This window comes from Loxodonta africana, chromosome 2 (genome assembly GCF_030014295.1).
Source record: "Loxodonta africana isolate mLoxAfr1 chromosome 2, mLoxAfr1.hap2, whole genome shotgun sequence".
Classification (NCBI taxonomy): domain Eukaryota; kingdom Metazoa; phylum Chordata; class Mammalia; order Proboscidea; family Elephantidae; genus Loxodonta; species Loxodonta africana.
Window position 1 is genome coordinate 62,828,125 of NC_087343.1, and position 17,517 is coordinate 62,845,641.

A 17,517-nucleotide genomic window follows, 5' to 3' on the forward strand; every position below is an offset into this window, starting at 1 on the left:
TCAAGGATTTGCATACAAATAGTTCATTTGGGAAGTGCAAGAAGCACCCATGGGTGTTGTGAAGTGGGACAGGAAAGGGAAAGCAGCCCATAAAATGTGCATTTTCAAGGCAGCTACCATTGTGGGTAACTCAGTGGCATTATTAGGGGGGTGCGGAGGGTGTGAAGTGCACTGGGTGACACTGTCAGAGGGGTTGACACCAAAATGACTGTCTATAAAAATTTGTGCAGTGTTTTAGCAGAAATTTATTATTTTTATAAAAATATCTCTGTAGTTAGTTATTAACAGCAAAAAAATTCTTTTGTAATCCCAGCTTACATGTATCAATATACCTACAAGGCTAAAACTAAGCTAATTTACTTTCTGAACCTTCTAATGTACTCCAGTCAGAGCTGTCATTACTCAGTTAGAGTGATGCTTCAAACCATGTGGTTTCATCTATACGTACTACAAACACATTGCTGCCAGTGTTTTTATAGTCACTGACTTTGTCAAATTTTCTGGTGTTTTAGCTACAATATTGTGGTAATTAGCATGAGGGGGTGACACCATGAGTTATCACACTAAAAACTAGGTGACATCAATCCTAGTGACACCACTGGAGTAACTAGAGCTTAGTCCTGCTGGAAGTTTCTGGGAAACAGTGTAATTGCACATCTCCTGTCAGTCATTGGCTGAAGTCTGCTCCTGGGGCAGGTTGTTTCTCTGTTAATTTGGTGTTCCCTGAAAGGGCAGAGTGGCTTTACATTGCTTTGGGAGAAGTTGTAGAGCGTAGAGATGCAAGTACTAGTAGTTGGAAGTCAGCCAAAAAGCACAGACGTCGTAAGGCCTAGGGGATATGGGCAAAGCACCAACAGCATCTGCTATAAAATGACCTGTACCTAATTTAGTATTTGTAATTTTCTTTCTTAAATTGGGCCCTTGGATTTTTATTCATTTCAGGCCTCACAAAACCTGAATACCCACAGTGATCCAAAACCAGAAAAACTCATTGCTGTTGAGTCGATTCTGACTCCTAGTTATCCTATAGTGATAGCCTCTACTTATCGAAAAATGCAGCACGTATGGGGGATTAAAAGAAATTTAATAGGACTTTATCACAGTTGGTAGTAGGAAAGACAGCAAGAGATGAAGCTAAAAAGGTAAGTCAAGGCCATACGAAGGGCATTTTGTTAAACTGGGCTCTCCTCGGCTTGGCTAAGATCTGCTGGCTTCTGTGTGACTCAGCTGGACTCCTTGTGGCATCTATTCCTGGGCCAGGTGGACAGACAAGCCTCTTTCTGGGACAGGCTGTTATCATGATGAAAACTAAGAACACAAGAGGGCTGATGGAAGCTCACAATGCTTCTGACAGCTATTACTCACAAGTGGCACATGTCAAATCTCCTCATAGTCCATCAGCAACACAATTCATTTGGCCAAGTCCAAAGTCAGTGGGGCAGAGAAATATAGTCCACATACAAGGAAGAAGATGACTTAGTGAGAACAGTAATACAATCTACCACAAGATTTTCACCAAACGTTCATAGTGGTTAATTGGGAACAGTGCCATTTCTGATTTTTTTTTTCCTTGTGCTTTTCTCTATTGTTATTTTCAGTGAGAATGTAGCAATTTTGCCCCAAAATGTAAAGCTATATCTTTAAATAATAAAAGATAATCTCAAATATTGGAGAACATTTGAGGATACCTTTTTTAATGTTCCTTTTTAAATCCTTTTATTAAATACGTTAATATACATATAAAGAACCTAGCTTCTCAACTTCTTGAGACTGTCAGTTAGCATTGATAAAAAAAAAATTTTATAGCAGCAGTAAATTATCAGAGTTTATTATGTTCCTATTTCTGACCCCATACTACTATTTTCTCATTTTAAAATTTCTTTATTTTGTGTGTGTCTTTGTAAACTACTCTTGAATAATTCGTGAAATTAGATGGAAAATAAAGAAACAGATTATTTAAAAACTAAAAAAAGAAAAGGTGGAGGGAGTCATTCTAGTGATACTAAGCTCTGGTTGCACACACAAACCGCCTAGTGAGATTTTTTTAATACCTGTGATGAAGCCCCCAGAGATTTTGATTTAATTATTCTGGGCTGGGGTAATTTTAAAAGCTCTCCGAGGAGTGAGAAAAATTGAATAAATAAATGATTAAATTAGTGAAAACAGCACGATGAGCATAACCAAAGTCACTGAATTGTACATATAAGAAATGTTGAATTGCCAAATGTTTTGTTAATATATATATTAACCACAAAAATAATTTTGTAAAAAAAAAGAAATTAAAAATTAGGGTATTGAGGATCCCTGGGATTCGGATTTGAAAAAATAGTGAAAACAAAACAAAAAAACCCCAAACCCATTGCTGTCGAGTCGATTCCAGCTCATATCAAGCTTATGGGACGGGGTAGGAGTGCCCCACGGATTCCCAAGGCTGTGAATCTTTATGCAAGCAGACCGCCACATGCTTCTCCCCAAACAAAACAGAAGGGTCAGTTTTCCTTGAGGAGCGCTAGCAGCTTGGGAAGCTACCTTACAATTTTGAAGTATGCTGAGATGCTGAAAAGTTGAGACTTCTGAATATTGAAGAGAATAAGAGAAACGGATCCAGTGGAGAAATACCAGCTTCCAGTATGAAGGAAGGGATTCGGACAGGTTAAGACCTCTCTGAGCTTGACTGGGTTAGGGAGACTGAGTCATAGTCTCTCTGATGCCCAATCTTCCCCAGGCACAGCCCAAAGTCAGACCCTACGAGACAGTTGCTTTTGGGGGTCACTGAGGTGCATTTTGTGCTGTGTTCTTCAGAACCTGGTCACTAGCAAGAGTCTATTCTCTGAGAAGAGGTTGAACTCACAGGAAATTATTTATATACCCAGGACAGGGGAGGGGGAATAGAGCTATTTTAGGAATTTGGTTTCTTTGCTTATGACTCTCCATACTTAACTATTTCATTCCATACATAGTTCAGTTATTTATGTGTAAAGTATTGAAAACTTTTTTTTTTTTAAATCTCCCTCTGATCTACCTCAACTTTTTCGAAAGTCTCTACTTTCATATTTAACTAAAACTGAAATGAGGGTAAATTATGCTTTCCTTCTCTCTCTCTCTCCCCCTCGTTGCATGTGTGTAGAGAGAGAGAGTGCTTGTGTTAGCTAAATGACAAATAACAGCTTTTTAGTAACTGTGTTCTGGTACTGGTAAGGTCTGAGTTAAGTGCCATTTGTGAGGTAACCATGGGGAACAGCATATTGCTTCTGAATCCATTAATCTTGCTGAGATTAACCGTAAATCCTGAAGGATCTTTTGTAATGATTCAGAAATAAATCATCTTTTCACCTGTGTATTATTTGATTACAGCCACTTTCTTTAAATATGCATTTCTAACCAACAAAGAATAAGACTGCCCAGACCCTCTAATGAGGTGATTAGAAACCCATCCCCCAAATAAGAAATTATACAAAATACAGCAAAATGACCAAAAAGTAACTATATCGAAATACACATGAAAAGGAGGATTTATTCACAGACGTTTGTCATAGTCCTAATAGACATATCAGAAGAAGGTCATTTTACTCAGAGAAAGTTATCTGTTTAAAACCCCAGCCTAGAGAAATGAATAGGAGACAAAATTTGAGACTCTTTGATAAAATATATAGTCAATTATTACTTAGATTATAGGAATTAGAAATGATTAATTGAACTGAATTTGGGAAGAGAAACAGCTGGTTGTCCAGGCTAGGGCTAACATGTACTCTTTGTAAAGAGATCTTTACAACACAGAAGGTGCAGTGTGTTCCCACCTCAAACCAGATTTGCCCTGCAACATCTCCAGAAAGTAGATAGAAATGTGCTAGCTCCATTTTACAGATGAAGGTATGGGGCTAAAGAATGCTAAGTGACTCCTCTATACTTGCTTAGTATTAGAGCTTTCTCTTAAATTGACTAAATAAATTGTTAGGATTCTGAATTGGAAGAAATTATATTTGGATTAAGATCCCGATATTCTTTTGACATTAATTCACATTACAGGCTAGGTGAAGTTTGCATAATTCTTGGTCTTTCTCTCAAACCATGGGGCTTATTCTTCCTTATCTCCAAGTTTATCTGAGTTAAGAAAATAATTTGACCTCTTATTTCAACCTATATCTTCATATGTAAAAGAAATACCAAGGAAAAAAAACAGCATTTTGTTGGACCTAAGACACACAGTTTTTCGTATATTAACATCTCTGAAATTGGGTCTTATAATCAATTTGTAGATAGTGCAAACAGTTAACTACTCAGCTGCTACCTGAAAGGTTAGAGGTTCAAGTTCACCCAGAGGTACCTCAGAAGAAAGGCCTAAGAACAGACTTCCAAAAAAAATTAGCCATCGAAAACTCTATGGAAGACAGTTCTACTTTGACACACATGGGGTCACCATGACTCAGCATCAACTAAATGGCAACTGGTTTAACCAATAAATTATTGTAATCACTATGCAGAAATATCAATCATGGATGTATTACCTGTGAATGCACTAACTTGGTCATAGCTGCCTATATTTCCATCACTTCAATTATGTTAATAGGGGAGGAACAACTCAGAAAAGGAAGGTGAAAATGGCTGCACAGCTCAAAGAATGTAATCAATGTCACTGAATCGTACATGTAGAAACCATTGAAATGGTGTGTTTTGCTGAATATATTCTCAACAGTAACAGCAACATAATAAAATTTTTTTTAAATGCTAAGTATAAATTGTGATAAGCTGTTATACACACGAAGAATAACTAACGATTTTTGTTAAATAAAAGTTTGATGCAAATTAAAAGTGAACAAAAATAACCCTTGTTGTTAGTTGCCATGGAGTCAATTCTGACTCATAACAATTCTTTGTATGACAGAACAAAACGCTGCCCAGTCCTACGCCATCCTTATAATAATTGTTATACTTGAGCCCATCATTGCAACCACCATGTCAATGCATCTTGTTGAGGGTCTTCTTTTTCACAGACCCTCCACTTTACCAAACATGATGTCTTTCTCTAGAAACTAGTCCCTCCTGATAACACGTTCAAAGTATGTGAGACATAGTCTTGCCATTGTTTCTTCTAAGGAGCATTCTGGCTGTACTTCTTCTAAGACAGATTTGTTCATTTCCCTGGCAGTCTATGATATATTCAATATTCTTCTCCAGCACTGTAATTCAAAGGCATCAATTCTTCTTCGGTCTTCCTTATTCATCGTTCAGCTTTCGCATGCATATGAGGCAGTTGAAAATATCATGGCTTGGGTCAGGTGCACCTTAGTCCTCAAAATGACATCTTTGTTTTTAAAGAGGTCTTTTGCACCAGATTTGCCCAATGCAATGCGTCTTTTGATTTCTTGACTGCTGCTGCCATGGGTGTTGATTGTGGATCCGAGTAAAATGAAATCCTTGACAACTTCAACCTTTTCTCTGTTTATCATGATGTTACTTATTGGTCCAGTTGTGAGGATTTTTTTTTTCTTTGAGATGCAATCAGTACTGAAGACTATGGTCTTTGATCTTCATCAGTAAATACTTCAAGTCCTATTCACTTTCAGCAAGCAAGGTTATATCACCCGCATGTCACAGGTTGTTAATGAGTCTTCCTCCAATCCTGATGTTGCATTCTTCTTTGTATAGTCCAGCTTCTCAGATTATTTGCTCAACATACAGATTGAATAAGCATCATGAAAGGATACAACCTTGACACACACCTTTCCTGACTTTAAACCATGAATATCTCCTTGTTCTGTTCAAATAACTGCCTCTTGGTCAATGTACAGGTTCTTCATGAGCACAATTAAATACATTAAGGTACATCACAATCTAATTGCTCAAAACCAATGGTAAATAGTCTCAAAAGCAGCAAGAGAAAAGAGAAATGGCATGAAGAGAAAAACAGTGATAAAGATAACAGCAGATTTCTCATTAAAAAAACAAATGCAAGCAAGGAGACAGTGGAGCAATATCTTTAAAGCACAGAAAGAAAAAAAAAAGCCACCACCAACAAAAACTTGTCAACTTAGAAGTTTATACCCAGCAAAAATATCTTTCAAAAATGAAGATAAAATAAAGACTATTTCAAATGCACAAAAGCTGAGGGACTTTATCAGCAGACTCTCATTATAAGAAAGATTAAAAGGAGTCTTCCAAGCAGAAGAGGATGATGTCAGATGGAAATATGGATCTAACAGTGGATTAAAGACCACTGTAATGGACTGAATCGTGTCCCCCCAAAAGATGCTTTGCACTGTGCATGTAAACTTGTTGGGAAATAGAATCTTTAAAGATGTTATCTGTTAAGCTCATATGAGGTCATACTGGAGCTAGATGAGTCCCCATCCAACAGGAGTGGTGCCATTATAAAAGAGGAGAAGAGATACAGAGAGAGAAACAGAGGGCACGGCCATGTGAAGATGAAGGCAGAGATTAGAGCTATGTTGCCACAAGTCAAAGAATGCCTTGGCTACCAGTAGCTAGGAGAGACAAGAAAGGATCTTCCTGTAGAGCCTCAGAGAGTACATGTCTCTGCTGACACCCTGAATTCAGACCTCTGGCTTCCAAAACTGTGAGACAATGTGTTTCTGTTGTTTTAATCCACCCAATTTGTGGTACTTTGTTATAGCAGCCCAAGGAAACTAATACAAGCACCAAAAATAGTAAACACATGAGTAGAAAGTTATTGTGTATACAGAACAAAGTATCGGTTTGATATTTATACTGCAAATACTCATTTTGGAATTTTTGTTGCTGTTCTTCATTGCCCTTGAGTAAATTCTGACTCATGGTGACCCAATGTGTACAGAGTAGAACTACTCCATAGGGTTTTCAAGGCTGTGACCTTTCAGAAGGAAATCACCAGGCTTGTCTTTCAAGACACTTCTGGGTGGATTTAAACCACAATCTTTCAGCCAGTAGTTGAGTCCTTAACTGTTTACACCACCCAGGGGCCCTTTCTTTCTGGAGTAGTGAGTACCATTTCATATTTTCTTGTAAAACAACAACCTAATGCTCCTCAGGACGAATGAAGGGAAGGTACCCACAAACAGATAAAGCATGATAACTTTATTATTGAGATTTGTTGTTAGTTGACATTGAGTTGGCTCCAACTCATGGTGACCTATGTATAACAGAACAAAATGTTCCCTGGTCCTGTGCTGTTTCCGTGAGTCTTGGTATGTCTGAGTCCGTCGTTATGGCAATTTTGTCAGTCCATCTCACTGAGGATTTCTTTTGCTTTTGCTGACAACTGCTAAACAGGATGTCCTTTTCTAATAATTGATCTTCCTGATCAAGCATCCAAAGTAAGAGAGCAGAAGTCTCACCATCATGAAATAATTGTCTATCATCCACTAAGCAAAGCTACTAAAGGCAAGAAAAATTGCTAATAACCTCAGAATACATGAAAGAAATTTCAAAGCAACAGGAAGCTGATCTGACTGACAAATGTGTTTAGCAGGACTGTTGTTAAAGTGTTGTGTCATAGTTTAATTGGCTGCATTTTTTTACTCTTGGCCATTCATAAAATAATTTTCATCTTATGATTGATAGATTCTTAGACTCAGTCAACATTGTTCTGATCGCCTCTTGCTGATAATGGAACTGTACCTGCAGCTACCTTCCCTGCTTTGTTGATGGGTGACACATCAGGAAGTCCAAAGTAGTAAAAATCAAAGCCAAACATTGAATATTTAAAGCCTTGAGTCCAACCATGAAATTCACCAACTCTAAAAGCAAATTAATCTTTCATTTACCTTGCAACAAGTGTTCCAGACCACAATTCTTATTTGGTTAAAAAGAAAAAAATTTCTCCATTGGCTGTGTGATGGGTTGAATTGTATCCCCCCACTCCCAAAACACTTGTTGAAACCCTAACCTCTATACCTGTGGATATAAGCTAATATAATGTAATGACCTTACATTTAATGTAATCACCCTTCATAATGAATTCTAATGTAATGTGATCAATCAATCAATTGAGGTCATACCAGTATAGAGTGGATCCTAAACCTAATCACGTCTGAGTTATATAAAGAGCAGCGTAGACACTGAAATACACACATCGGGGAAGACAGATGCCATATGAGGATTGTCTACAAGCCAAGGTACTTCAAGGAACCAAAGAACACCCAGGGCTACTGACAACGAAGGAATCAACATGGTGGAGACCCTGATTTGGACTTTTAGTCTCCAGAACTGTGAGAAAATTTCTGTTTTATAAAGCTACCCACTTGCACTATTTGTATCGCAGCATCACTAGGAAACTGAAACAGACCGATTAGGGATGGTTCTGATATATTCACGGAAAAAAAAAAAAGTATGTTCTTTCCATATATTTTTACAAATTTTTAGTGATGAGGAAAGTTGTGTATGCATAAGTGTATATTTGGTTGCAGTAGCCCTTGACTCCTTGGGTTATTAAGTCAGCATAACTTAGATATTCAGTCATGTTTAATGGCAGAGCAAGAATTCAATTAACTTGGCTAAAGGATACAAATTAGCTAGTACCTGCTGAATTATGTACCTTCCTTACCTTCACAAAGGCACAACACAGCCTGAGGTGAGTTTATACAGTCAGGGATGGAGTAGGATCTTTTTGCCCGGATCAGAAAGTACTAAGTTGCCTGAAGTTAGGCATTTGCTCCGAGGATCTGGCCCCGACCTCTTTCTTACACAACCATGACACTCTCTTGTGACTCCCATGTCACTAAACTCATTCTAAATATCTGATTTCTAGCTGTGCCACCAGGCCTAGAACTTTCTCCCATTAGCATAGAGGTTCTCTACCTAGAGCCTTTGCAAGCACAGGCCTGGCCTTGGCCTCCAAGGCCTATAGGGGCAAAGGGATAATAAAATAGTTAATAAGGAAATCTGATCAGATTCTGAGTTCTTTAAAAGAACTTTTGGAGTTTCTTTGTAAGACTATGTTAGCACTTGATGTTTAAGGCGTATCTACGTGTGGGATATTTTTCACATCTTAATTCACTGTGAAGTCATCATTTCTCATATACTTAAAACATAGGATGAGGTAAGGAAAAAGTAGTAGTTTAGAATCTCTGCTTATTTTCCCCAGTCCTATATCCCCTGCTGAGTCTCACTGTCACTAGAGGACTATGTTATTAACTCAGGTCTCAGAATTAGAAAGGTCATGTCACCCAGATTTTTCTGAGACATCCAGGTGGAATCAAGAGTACATTTCACCAGACATTTCAATTTCATTTTAAAACTTGTTTCGGAGGAATACTCTGAAATAATACCCTATCTGCCTCTTAGCTCTCTCCTTTCTTCTCAGGAGGGAGAAACAGTGATCACATCTCATTGAAAGCTCTTCTACTGTAGTTTAAAGCTATTTGCTCTTATTCTCTCTTCAAATTGAGAACAGTTTGCCACTATTTTCTATTTAATAATCCTCAAGGATTTGACAGTTGTTAGTAAGGCCATCCCAAGCTTCTCTTTTTGACACTTTACAAATCTATTCCTTTAAACTTTCCTCTTTTTTATTTTAGCTTTTCAACTTTTCAGTAACTCTCCCCTGACTGCCCACTGGGTGATATGTCTTTCCCACCTGTCTTAGGTTGTTATTCTCAAATAAGAATGTAGCCAATATAAAGGGAGGATTAGAGAATATGACTTTCTGCTTCCTCTCTGAGATGACAATAAATACACTAAAACTTTACTTCTCAAATTTTTAGTAAGTAGTGTGAAAATGTGTTTAAGAGCACAGGCTTGGAGCCATAGTGCCTGGGTTTAATTTCCAGATCTGCCCTTACTAGCTAAGTGATCTTGGACAAATTATTTAACCTCTCTATGCCTCATTTTCCTTAACTATAAAATGAGGATACTAGTATCCCTACTTAGTTATTGTAAGGATAAATTAATTTAACATAAATAAATTATATAGAATGACACCTTACAATGTTAACTATTAAAATTATTGTCTAAGTTTAAAAATCAACAGTAGGTTGTATACATCATAATCCATACCAGAAACTTATTTTGAATTCTAGGTATTATATTTATAGTAACTTATAATGCCAGCCCACTATATTATAATTTTGATACTAATCAACCTAGCACTTTTTTATAAGAGAAAATGTGAATGAAAGATACATACATATTTATTCTTATGATTCCTTTTTAAAATGATTATTATCCCAGATTTTCTGAGCCCTGATTGCCTTAGCTTTTCAAGTTGTGATTGTAATAAGGAAAAATGTTTTGGTGAGATGAGTTGTAAATGGGAGGACTAACCATTTTGAAGGTTTGCCTGGATCTGAGGGGTTTCTTGGGACGTGGGGATTTTACTGCTAAAACTTGGAAAATCTTGGGAAAACCTGGATACTTGGTCACCCTAGCCGTCAAGGTAACTAGAACATGTTACCTTGATGGCTAGGGTGACCAAGTAAAATTCCCACATCCCAAGAAACCCCTCAGAGGAAAAGGAAGAAACAGTAGTAGTAGTAATCTCATCATATACAAAAAATTCTTAATACAGCATCACTGTTCTCTTGATTTTAGACTAATGCAATCCTAGATGAGTATCTCAAGAGTGAAATTGCACTGAATTAATTAATTCTAAATGTCAGGAGTTTGGGCTTCAGTTTTTGCTGTTATCAGAATCTGTGGGATATATTTCTTCTCCTTTGTGTATGCTGTTCAGCTTTCCTCTGATTGTTTTGTGCTTGTTCTTTTTCTTTTAGGTCAACTCAAATCAAAACGTACTCTTGGGATAATGCCCAGGTTATCCTGGTTGGGAATAAGTGTGACATGGAAGACGAGCGGGTCATCTCAACCGAGAGAGGCCAACATTTAGGAGAACAGCTTGGTAAGAAACAAATTAATGAGAACAAGAACTTGGTAATTACGTGTCACACTGTACAGAGTCTCAGCTAATTGCCAGGGTTGGTTTAATAAAAGCTTGTCAACCTGACAATAGAAAGTGGCGCATCCGCCCTAAGTGGTAAGTGCATTTCCCTCCCACTTTCTTGTGGCGTCATTAGAATTTAAACACTGTTGCAGAAACAAAACTGACAGCCAGAATTTGGTTCAGTGCAAAGTATTCCAATTCTTATTCCATGAGAAACACAAAGTTTTGCATTAAGCGGATACTTTATTTTATGGCGTAATTGTAACTATTCTCAAAGGAGCCCTGGTGGCACAATGGTTAAGCATTTTACTGCTAACGGAAAGGTTGGTGGTTTGAACCCACCAGCGGGTCCATGGGAGAAAAGAGCTGGTGATCTACTGCCGTAAAGGTTACAGACTAGGAACCCGTATGGGGCAGCTCCACTCTGTCCTGTAGGGTCACTGTGAGTCAGAGTTGACTCAATGGTACACAACGGCTGTTATCAAGCTTCCTTTGGAGGAAGGTAGTGTGGCACAGAGTAGGTCACATTCTAGATTTTGATTCTAGGGACACCATTAACAAGATACCTACTGTTAACTGCCAGTCTTCTCATCTCTCAAGCATAGTATCATAATCCATGCCTACTTCACCAAGTCCTTGTAGATAAGATCAAATGAGAGAATAGATGTGAGAGAACTTTAGAAATGCAAAGCTATTTTAAACACAAAACATTGTCTCTAAGGAGAAAAATGCTAGAATGAATAGGATAGTTTCTGTGCAAAGGTTGGGATCATGATTGATTCATTAATTCAAGACATTTTAACTGAGCATGTATTATATGCTCTGCACGTATGCTCTACATTATGTGCCAGGCATCAGGTGGAGGGGATACAGAAAAGTGTGATCTCTAGTCCCTCAGGAGCTCTTAATTAAGTGGACAGACTAGATATACATGCACAAAAGCAGAAATAGAGGGCAGACCAAGATGACAAAGTGAGTGGATGCTCCTGTGTTCCCCCCTAGCAACTAACCCACTGCCCAATGCATAAGAACAAGCACAGACTGAGATCTCAGTACTCCAGATGGCAGCTGAAGTGTTGGAGAATCGGCGTGATTCCAGAAGTGAGGGAGAGGAGGAGCGGGGACAGCATAGAAGCTGGGCAAACCTACCCACTAACATCTGGAGCACTTGCTCATCACAGTCATTCTGGGATGCGGCTGCTGGGCAACACCCCAAACAGGCAAAACAGAAAGGGACCTAGCTAATCTGACGAAGCTTCAGCCCTATTTTTTAAGGTAGCACAGGTTGGTCGTGGAAGTTTGTGGGCTGTGCAAGTGGGAGGGGGAGAACGGAGACTGTGGAGCAGCAAGAGAGTGCCTTTGAACCTTCCTGAGGCCCAAGGTGGTCGCTAGAACCAGGAGGAATTGCAAGAGCTGCAGGGTGAGGGAACTACTTCGAATGCCTCCCCGTTTACAGCAGGACACCATGGGAGAGGCTGTTCAGGGGAATCCACAAGGGAAAGACACAGAGGGCCCCCATCTTTGCCACAGAAAAGTCCATCTCGAACCCCACCACTTAGATCAGCATCTGCAACCAATGAACCACACCCCTTTGTGCTTCTTGAGTTCCAGAGGTGAAGCATCAAGAACTCCTGAAGCAGCGGTGAGGAAACCTAAGGGTAAGAGTGCCCTCCAGTGGCTCTCAAGAGAACGTATCAGGCCCACTACCGCTGGGCCAGCTGACCCACGGGCACCCTGTGGGGCAGAGTGGAGCTGTCCCGTAGGTTTTCCAGGGCTTGTGAGCCTTTGTGGAGGCAGGTTACATCTTTTTCCTACAGAGCAGCTAGTGGGTTTGGGCCCAGCCTTTTGGTTGGCAGCCATGCACTTGGCCACTGTGCCACCAGAATGCCCAATCACAAAATTTTCCACAAAAACCAGAATACAAAATTTAAAGCCAACAATAATAATAACAAAATGGCCCAAGCTCAAAAAAATAGGGAGAAATTAAGACATTCCCAAACAAACAGAGCTCTGGGAATTTGCTACCACCATACCAGCTTTGCAAGTATTACTCAAGGAAGTACTCCAAATGGGAAGGCAAGAGCATTAAATAAATTCTCATATATATACACAGGAAAAATAAATAATGAGAGAGAGATCGCCAAAAAAAAAAAAAAAAAAAGAGCAATCGTAAAGACCATAAACTCCATAATTAAATCCTGCAAACAAGACAACATCAAGTATGTAAGAAATAAATACAAAGTAAACTTATCAAATATAGGTTGTATATTGATGTTAATGGAGACACGTCAACAGAAATGGAGGAGGGGGTCATATCATAATAGATTCATTATGTTAAAGTTTGTATGTTAACTGTCATTCATATGTTAAATGCTGCTGCAGTTTTAAGTTGTATAACATAATGTATTTGGTAACCACTGAGAAATCACCAAGAAAAAAAAATTCAGAAGAAACAAAGGAAGAAAGCAAAAAGGCTCATCATAAGAAAGCAACCAAATACAAACAAAAACAGAAAAATCAGAATAAAAAGCAAAAAAAAAAAATGAAACACTCAAAAAACAACAGCAAAATGATTGAGGTAGACACCTCAATTTCAGTAAAAACTTTGAATTTAAAATGCCCCATACAAAAGGTAGAGAGTGGCAGAATGGATAAAAGAATATGATTCATCCTTTTACTGTCTATAAGAAACACCCTTAGGTGTAAGGAAACAATAGATTGAAAAAAAAGGATGGAGCAAAATATTTCATGCCACCAGTAAACAAAAAAGAGCAGGGGTAGCCATACTGATATGACATAAAATAGACTTTAAATCAGAATCTATTGCAAGAGGTAAAGAAGGACGTTAAAAAAAAAAAAGGACGTTACATAATAATAAAAGGGTCAATCCAGCAAGAAGACATAAAGATCATAAATATATATGCATCCAACAGCAATGCTTCAAAATGCATAAAATACTGACTAATGTGGTAATAGAAAAGGAGAAATAGACTACTCCACAATAACAGCACTTCAACACACCCCTTTCGATTATAGATAAAACATCTAAAAGGATCACTAAGCTGACTGAGAACTTGAATAAAACCATAAGAAAATTGGTCCTAACAGACATATATAGAACACTCCACCCAACATCAGAACAATATACACTCCTCCATTGCACATGGATCATTTTCTAGAATAGACCAGATGCTAGGACACAAAACAAGTCTCAACAAATTTAAAAATATTGAAATCATACAAAACATCTTCTCTGACCATAACAGTGTGAAGCTAGAAATCGAGAACAGGAAAAAAAAAACAAACAAATACATGGAAAATAAATAATATACTACTTTTTTCTCTTAGTTATCTAGTGCTGCTGTAGTAGGAATACCACAAACAGAAATTTATTCTTTCACAGTCTAGTAGGCTAGAAGTCTGAATTCAGGGCACCAGCTCCAGGGAAATGCTTTCTCTCTATGTTGGTTCTGGGGAAAAGTTCTTGTCAGTAATCTTCCTCTGGTCTAGGAATTTCTCAGTGGTGGAACCCCAGGTCCAAAGGATGTGCCCTCTCCCCACTCTTGCTTTTTTGAGGGTATGAGGCCCCTCTCCTCTCTGTTTGACTCTCTCTTCTCAAAAGAGATTGATTGACTGAGGGTATAACATGATCCTGTAGATTAGGTTGTGCCTCATTAACATAACTGCCTCTAATCTGGCCTCATCAACATCACAAAGCCTCATCAACATCACAGAGGTTAGCATTTACAACACAGGATAAATACATCCGATCACAAAATGGAGAACAACCACACAATACTGGGAATCATGGCCTAGCCAAGTTGACACACATTTTGGGGGGACACAGTTCAATCCATAAAAACTACGAAAAAACTATTGGGTCATAAAAGAAATCAAAAGTAAAATTTAAAAATTCCTTGAGTCAAACAAAAATGAAATTACAACATATCAAAACCTTTGAGACACAACAAAACCAGTACTCACAGGGAAATTCATAGCAATAACTGCCTATATTAAAAAAGAAGAAAGACCTGAAATTATTAAACTGACAACTTGAATAGAAAAAGAACAAAAGAAGCCAAAACTTATCAGAAAAAAAAAGGAAATAGTAAACATCTGGGCAGAAATAAATAAAATAGAAAAACCATAGAAAGAATCAATAAAACCAGAACTTGGTTCTTTGAATAGATCAATAAAATAGACAAACCACTGGCTAGATTGACAAAAGAAAAAAAACAGTAGAGGCATATAATTAAGAAATGGAATTGGTGACGTCACAGCTGATCCAACAGAGATAAAGATCATAACAGATTATTATGAAAAACTGTACTCCAAATTTGATAACCTAGGTGAAATGAACAAATTCCTAGAAGGACACTACCCACCAAAACTAACACAGAGGTAGAAAATTTAAACAGAGCCATTACAAAAGAAGAGATTAAAGATGTCATCAAAAAATAGCAAAAAAAAAAAAAAAAATTCCAGGACCAGATGGATACACTGGAGAATTCTACCAAACATTTAGAGAAGAGTTCACACCAATCCTACTTGATCTCTTCAAAAACATAAAAAAGGAAGGTACACGATGGAAGTCTTTCTCTGAAGCCAGCATAACCCTGAAACCTAAACCATGCAAAGGCACACACAAAAAAAGAAAATTACAGAGCAATATCCCTTATGAACATAGATAAAAAAAAATTTCAACAAAATTCTAGCCAACAGACTTCAGCAACATATCAAAAAAATCATATGCTGTGATCAAGTGAGATTCATATCACGATTACAAGGGTGGTTCAACATTAGAAAATCAATCAGTGTAAACCACCACATAAATTAAACAAATGGAAAGAACCATATAATTTTATCAACTGATGCAGGGAAGGCATTTGACGAAATTCAACACATTTTGCTGATAAAAACTTTCAGCGAAATAGGAATAGAAGGGAAATTTCTCAACATAGTTAAGGGCATGTACGCAAAACCAACAGCCAACATTACACTCATGGAGAAAGGCTAAAACCTTCCCTTTGAGAATGGGAACGAAACAAAGATGCCCATTATCACCACTCTTACTCAATACTGTACTGGAAGCACTAGCCAGAGCAATAAGACAAGAAAGAGAAAAAAAAGATACCCAAATTAGAAAGGAAGAAGTAAAACTATCACTATTTGCAGGTGACATGGTTCTACACATAGAAAACCCTGAAGATTCTACAAGAAAACTGCTGGAACTAATGTAATAATTTAGCAATGTTGCAGGGTACAAGTTCAACACACAAAAATCAGTTGGGTTCCTCTAGACTAACAAACAGTACTCCTAAGAAATCATTAAAACAATGCCATTGACAATAGCCTTTGAATCAATAAAATACCGAGGAATTAACCTAACCAGGAACATAAAAGACTTATGCAGTGAAAATTATAAAATACTACTATAAGAGACTTCCAAAAATGGAAATATATCTTGTGCTCATGGATCAGAAGACTTAATACAGTGAAAATGTCAATTCTACCTAATGCAATATACAGATACAATGCAATCCTGATATAAATGCCAACAACATTCTTTACTAAAATGGAAAAACTGATGACCAATTTTATACAGAAAGCAAAGAAACCCCAAATGAAAATTATAATGCCAATGCAATATTGAAGAAAAAGAACAAAGCAGAAGGCCTCACGCTCCCCGAAATCAAAACATACTATACAGCCACTGTAATCGAAACAGCCTGGTATTGGTTCAATGATAGACATAAGAACAGTGGAATAGAATTGAGAACTCAAAAATTAGACCCAGCTCTCTATGGGCAGGAAACCCCGGTGGCATAGTGGTTAAGTGCTATGGCCACTAACCAAAAGGTCAGCAGTTTAAATCCTCCAGGAACTCTTTGGAAGCTCTATGGGGCAGTTCTACTCTGCCCTATAGGGTCACTATGAGTCGGAATCGACTCAATGGCAGCGGGTTTGGTTTTTTTTTTTTTTTTTTAATCTATGGACAGTTGATTTTTGACAAGGGATCACAGTCCATCCAGTGGGGCAGAAATGGTCTTTTTAATAAATGGTGCTGGCAAAACTGGATAGCTATCAATAGAAAAATGAAACAGGACCCATACCTCACACAATACCAAAAACTAACTCAAAGTGGACCAAAGACCTAAATGTTAAATCTAAAATCATAAAACTCCTGGAAGAAAACATAAGGAGAAAACCATGGAACTAGTCCACAAAACATATAACATAGATGGATCTGGAGGATATAACCCTAAGTGAAATAACTCAAGTATATAAGGACAAATACTGTAGGATCTCTCTTTCACGGAAGACAAGAATATATATATATATATATATCATATATATACGTATTTTTTTTTTTTAAGATAGAAAGCAGAAATAACAGGACAATGAGGAGATAATAAGGTAGAAGGCAGATGCCAAGAAGAAAGCACCAGAAAGAGGGAGGCAGACCCAGAGAGAGAGAAGGCATTGCCAGAAGGATGGAGGTATAAGAGTGGAATGGGACAAAAGGCAGATAAAGAACAATGCAGCGGGGACACCTGGAGTGATAATGTGTAGAAATGGGCAACACAGCCAGGAAGAGGCGATTGATGAGAGGAGATAGAGATCACTGTGGGTTAAGTGACAAG

The 17,517-nt window shown here is 37.8% G+C and overlaps 1 protein-coding gene across 2 annotated transcripts in view; it reads left to right on the forward strand.

Moving 5' to 3' along the window:
* Positions 1-17,517, forward strand: part of RAB3C (RAB3C, member RAS oncogene family) — a 308,822-nt gene that overhangs the window by 254,025 nt on the left and 37,280 nt on the right. For both annotated transcript variants that reach the window (XM_023545475.2, XM_064272201.1), the window contains exon 4: positions 10,707-10,831. In XM_023545475.2, the coding sequence (XP_023401243.1) occupies positions 10,707-10,831 (125 nt within the window). The remainder of the gene's footprint in view (positions 1-10,706; positions 10,832-17,517) is intronic.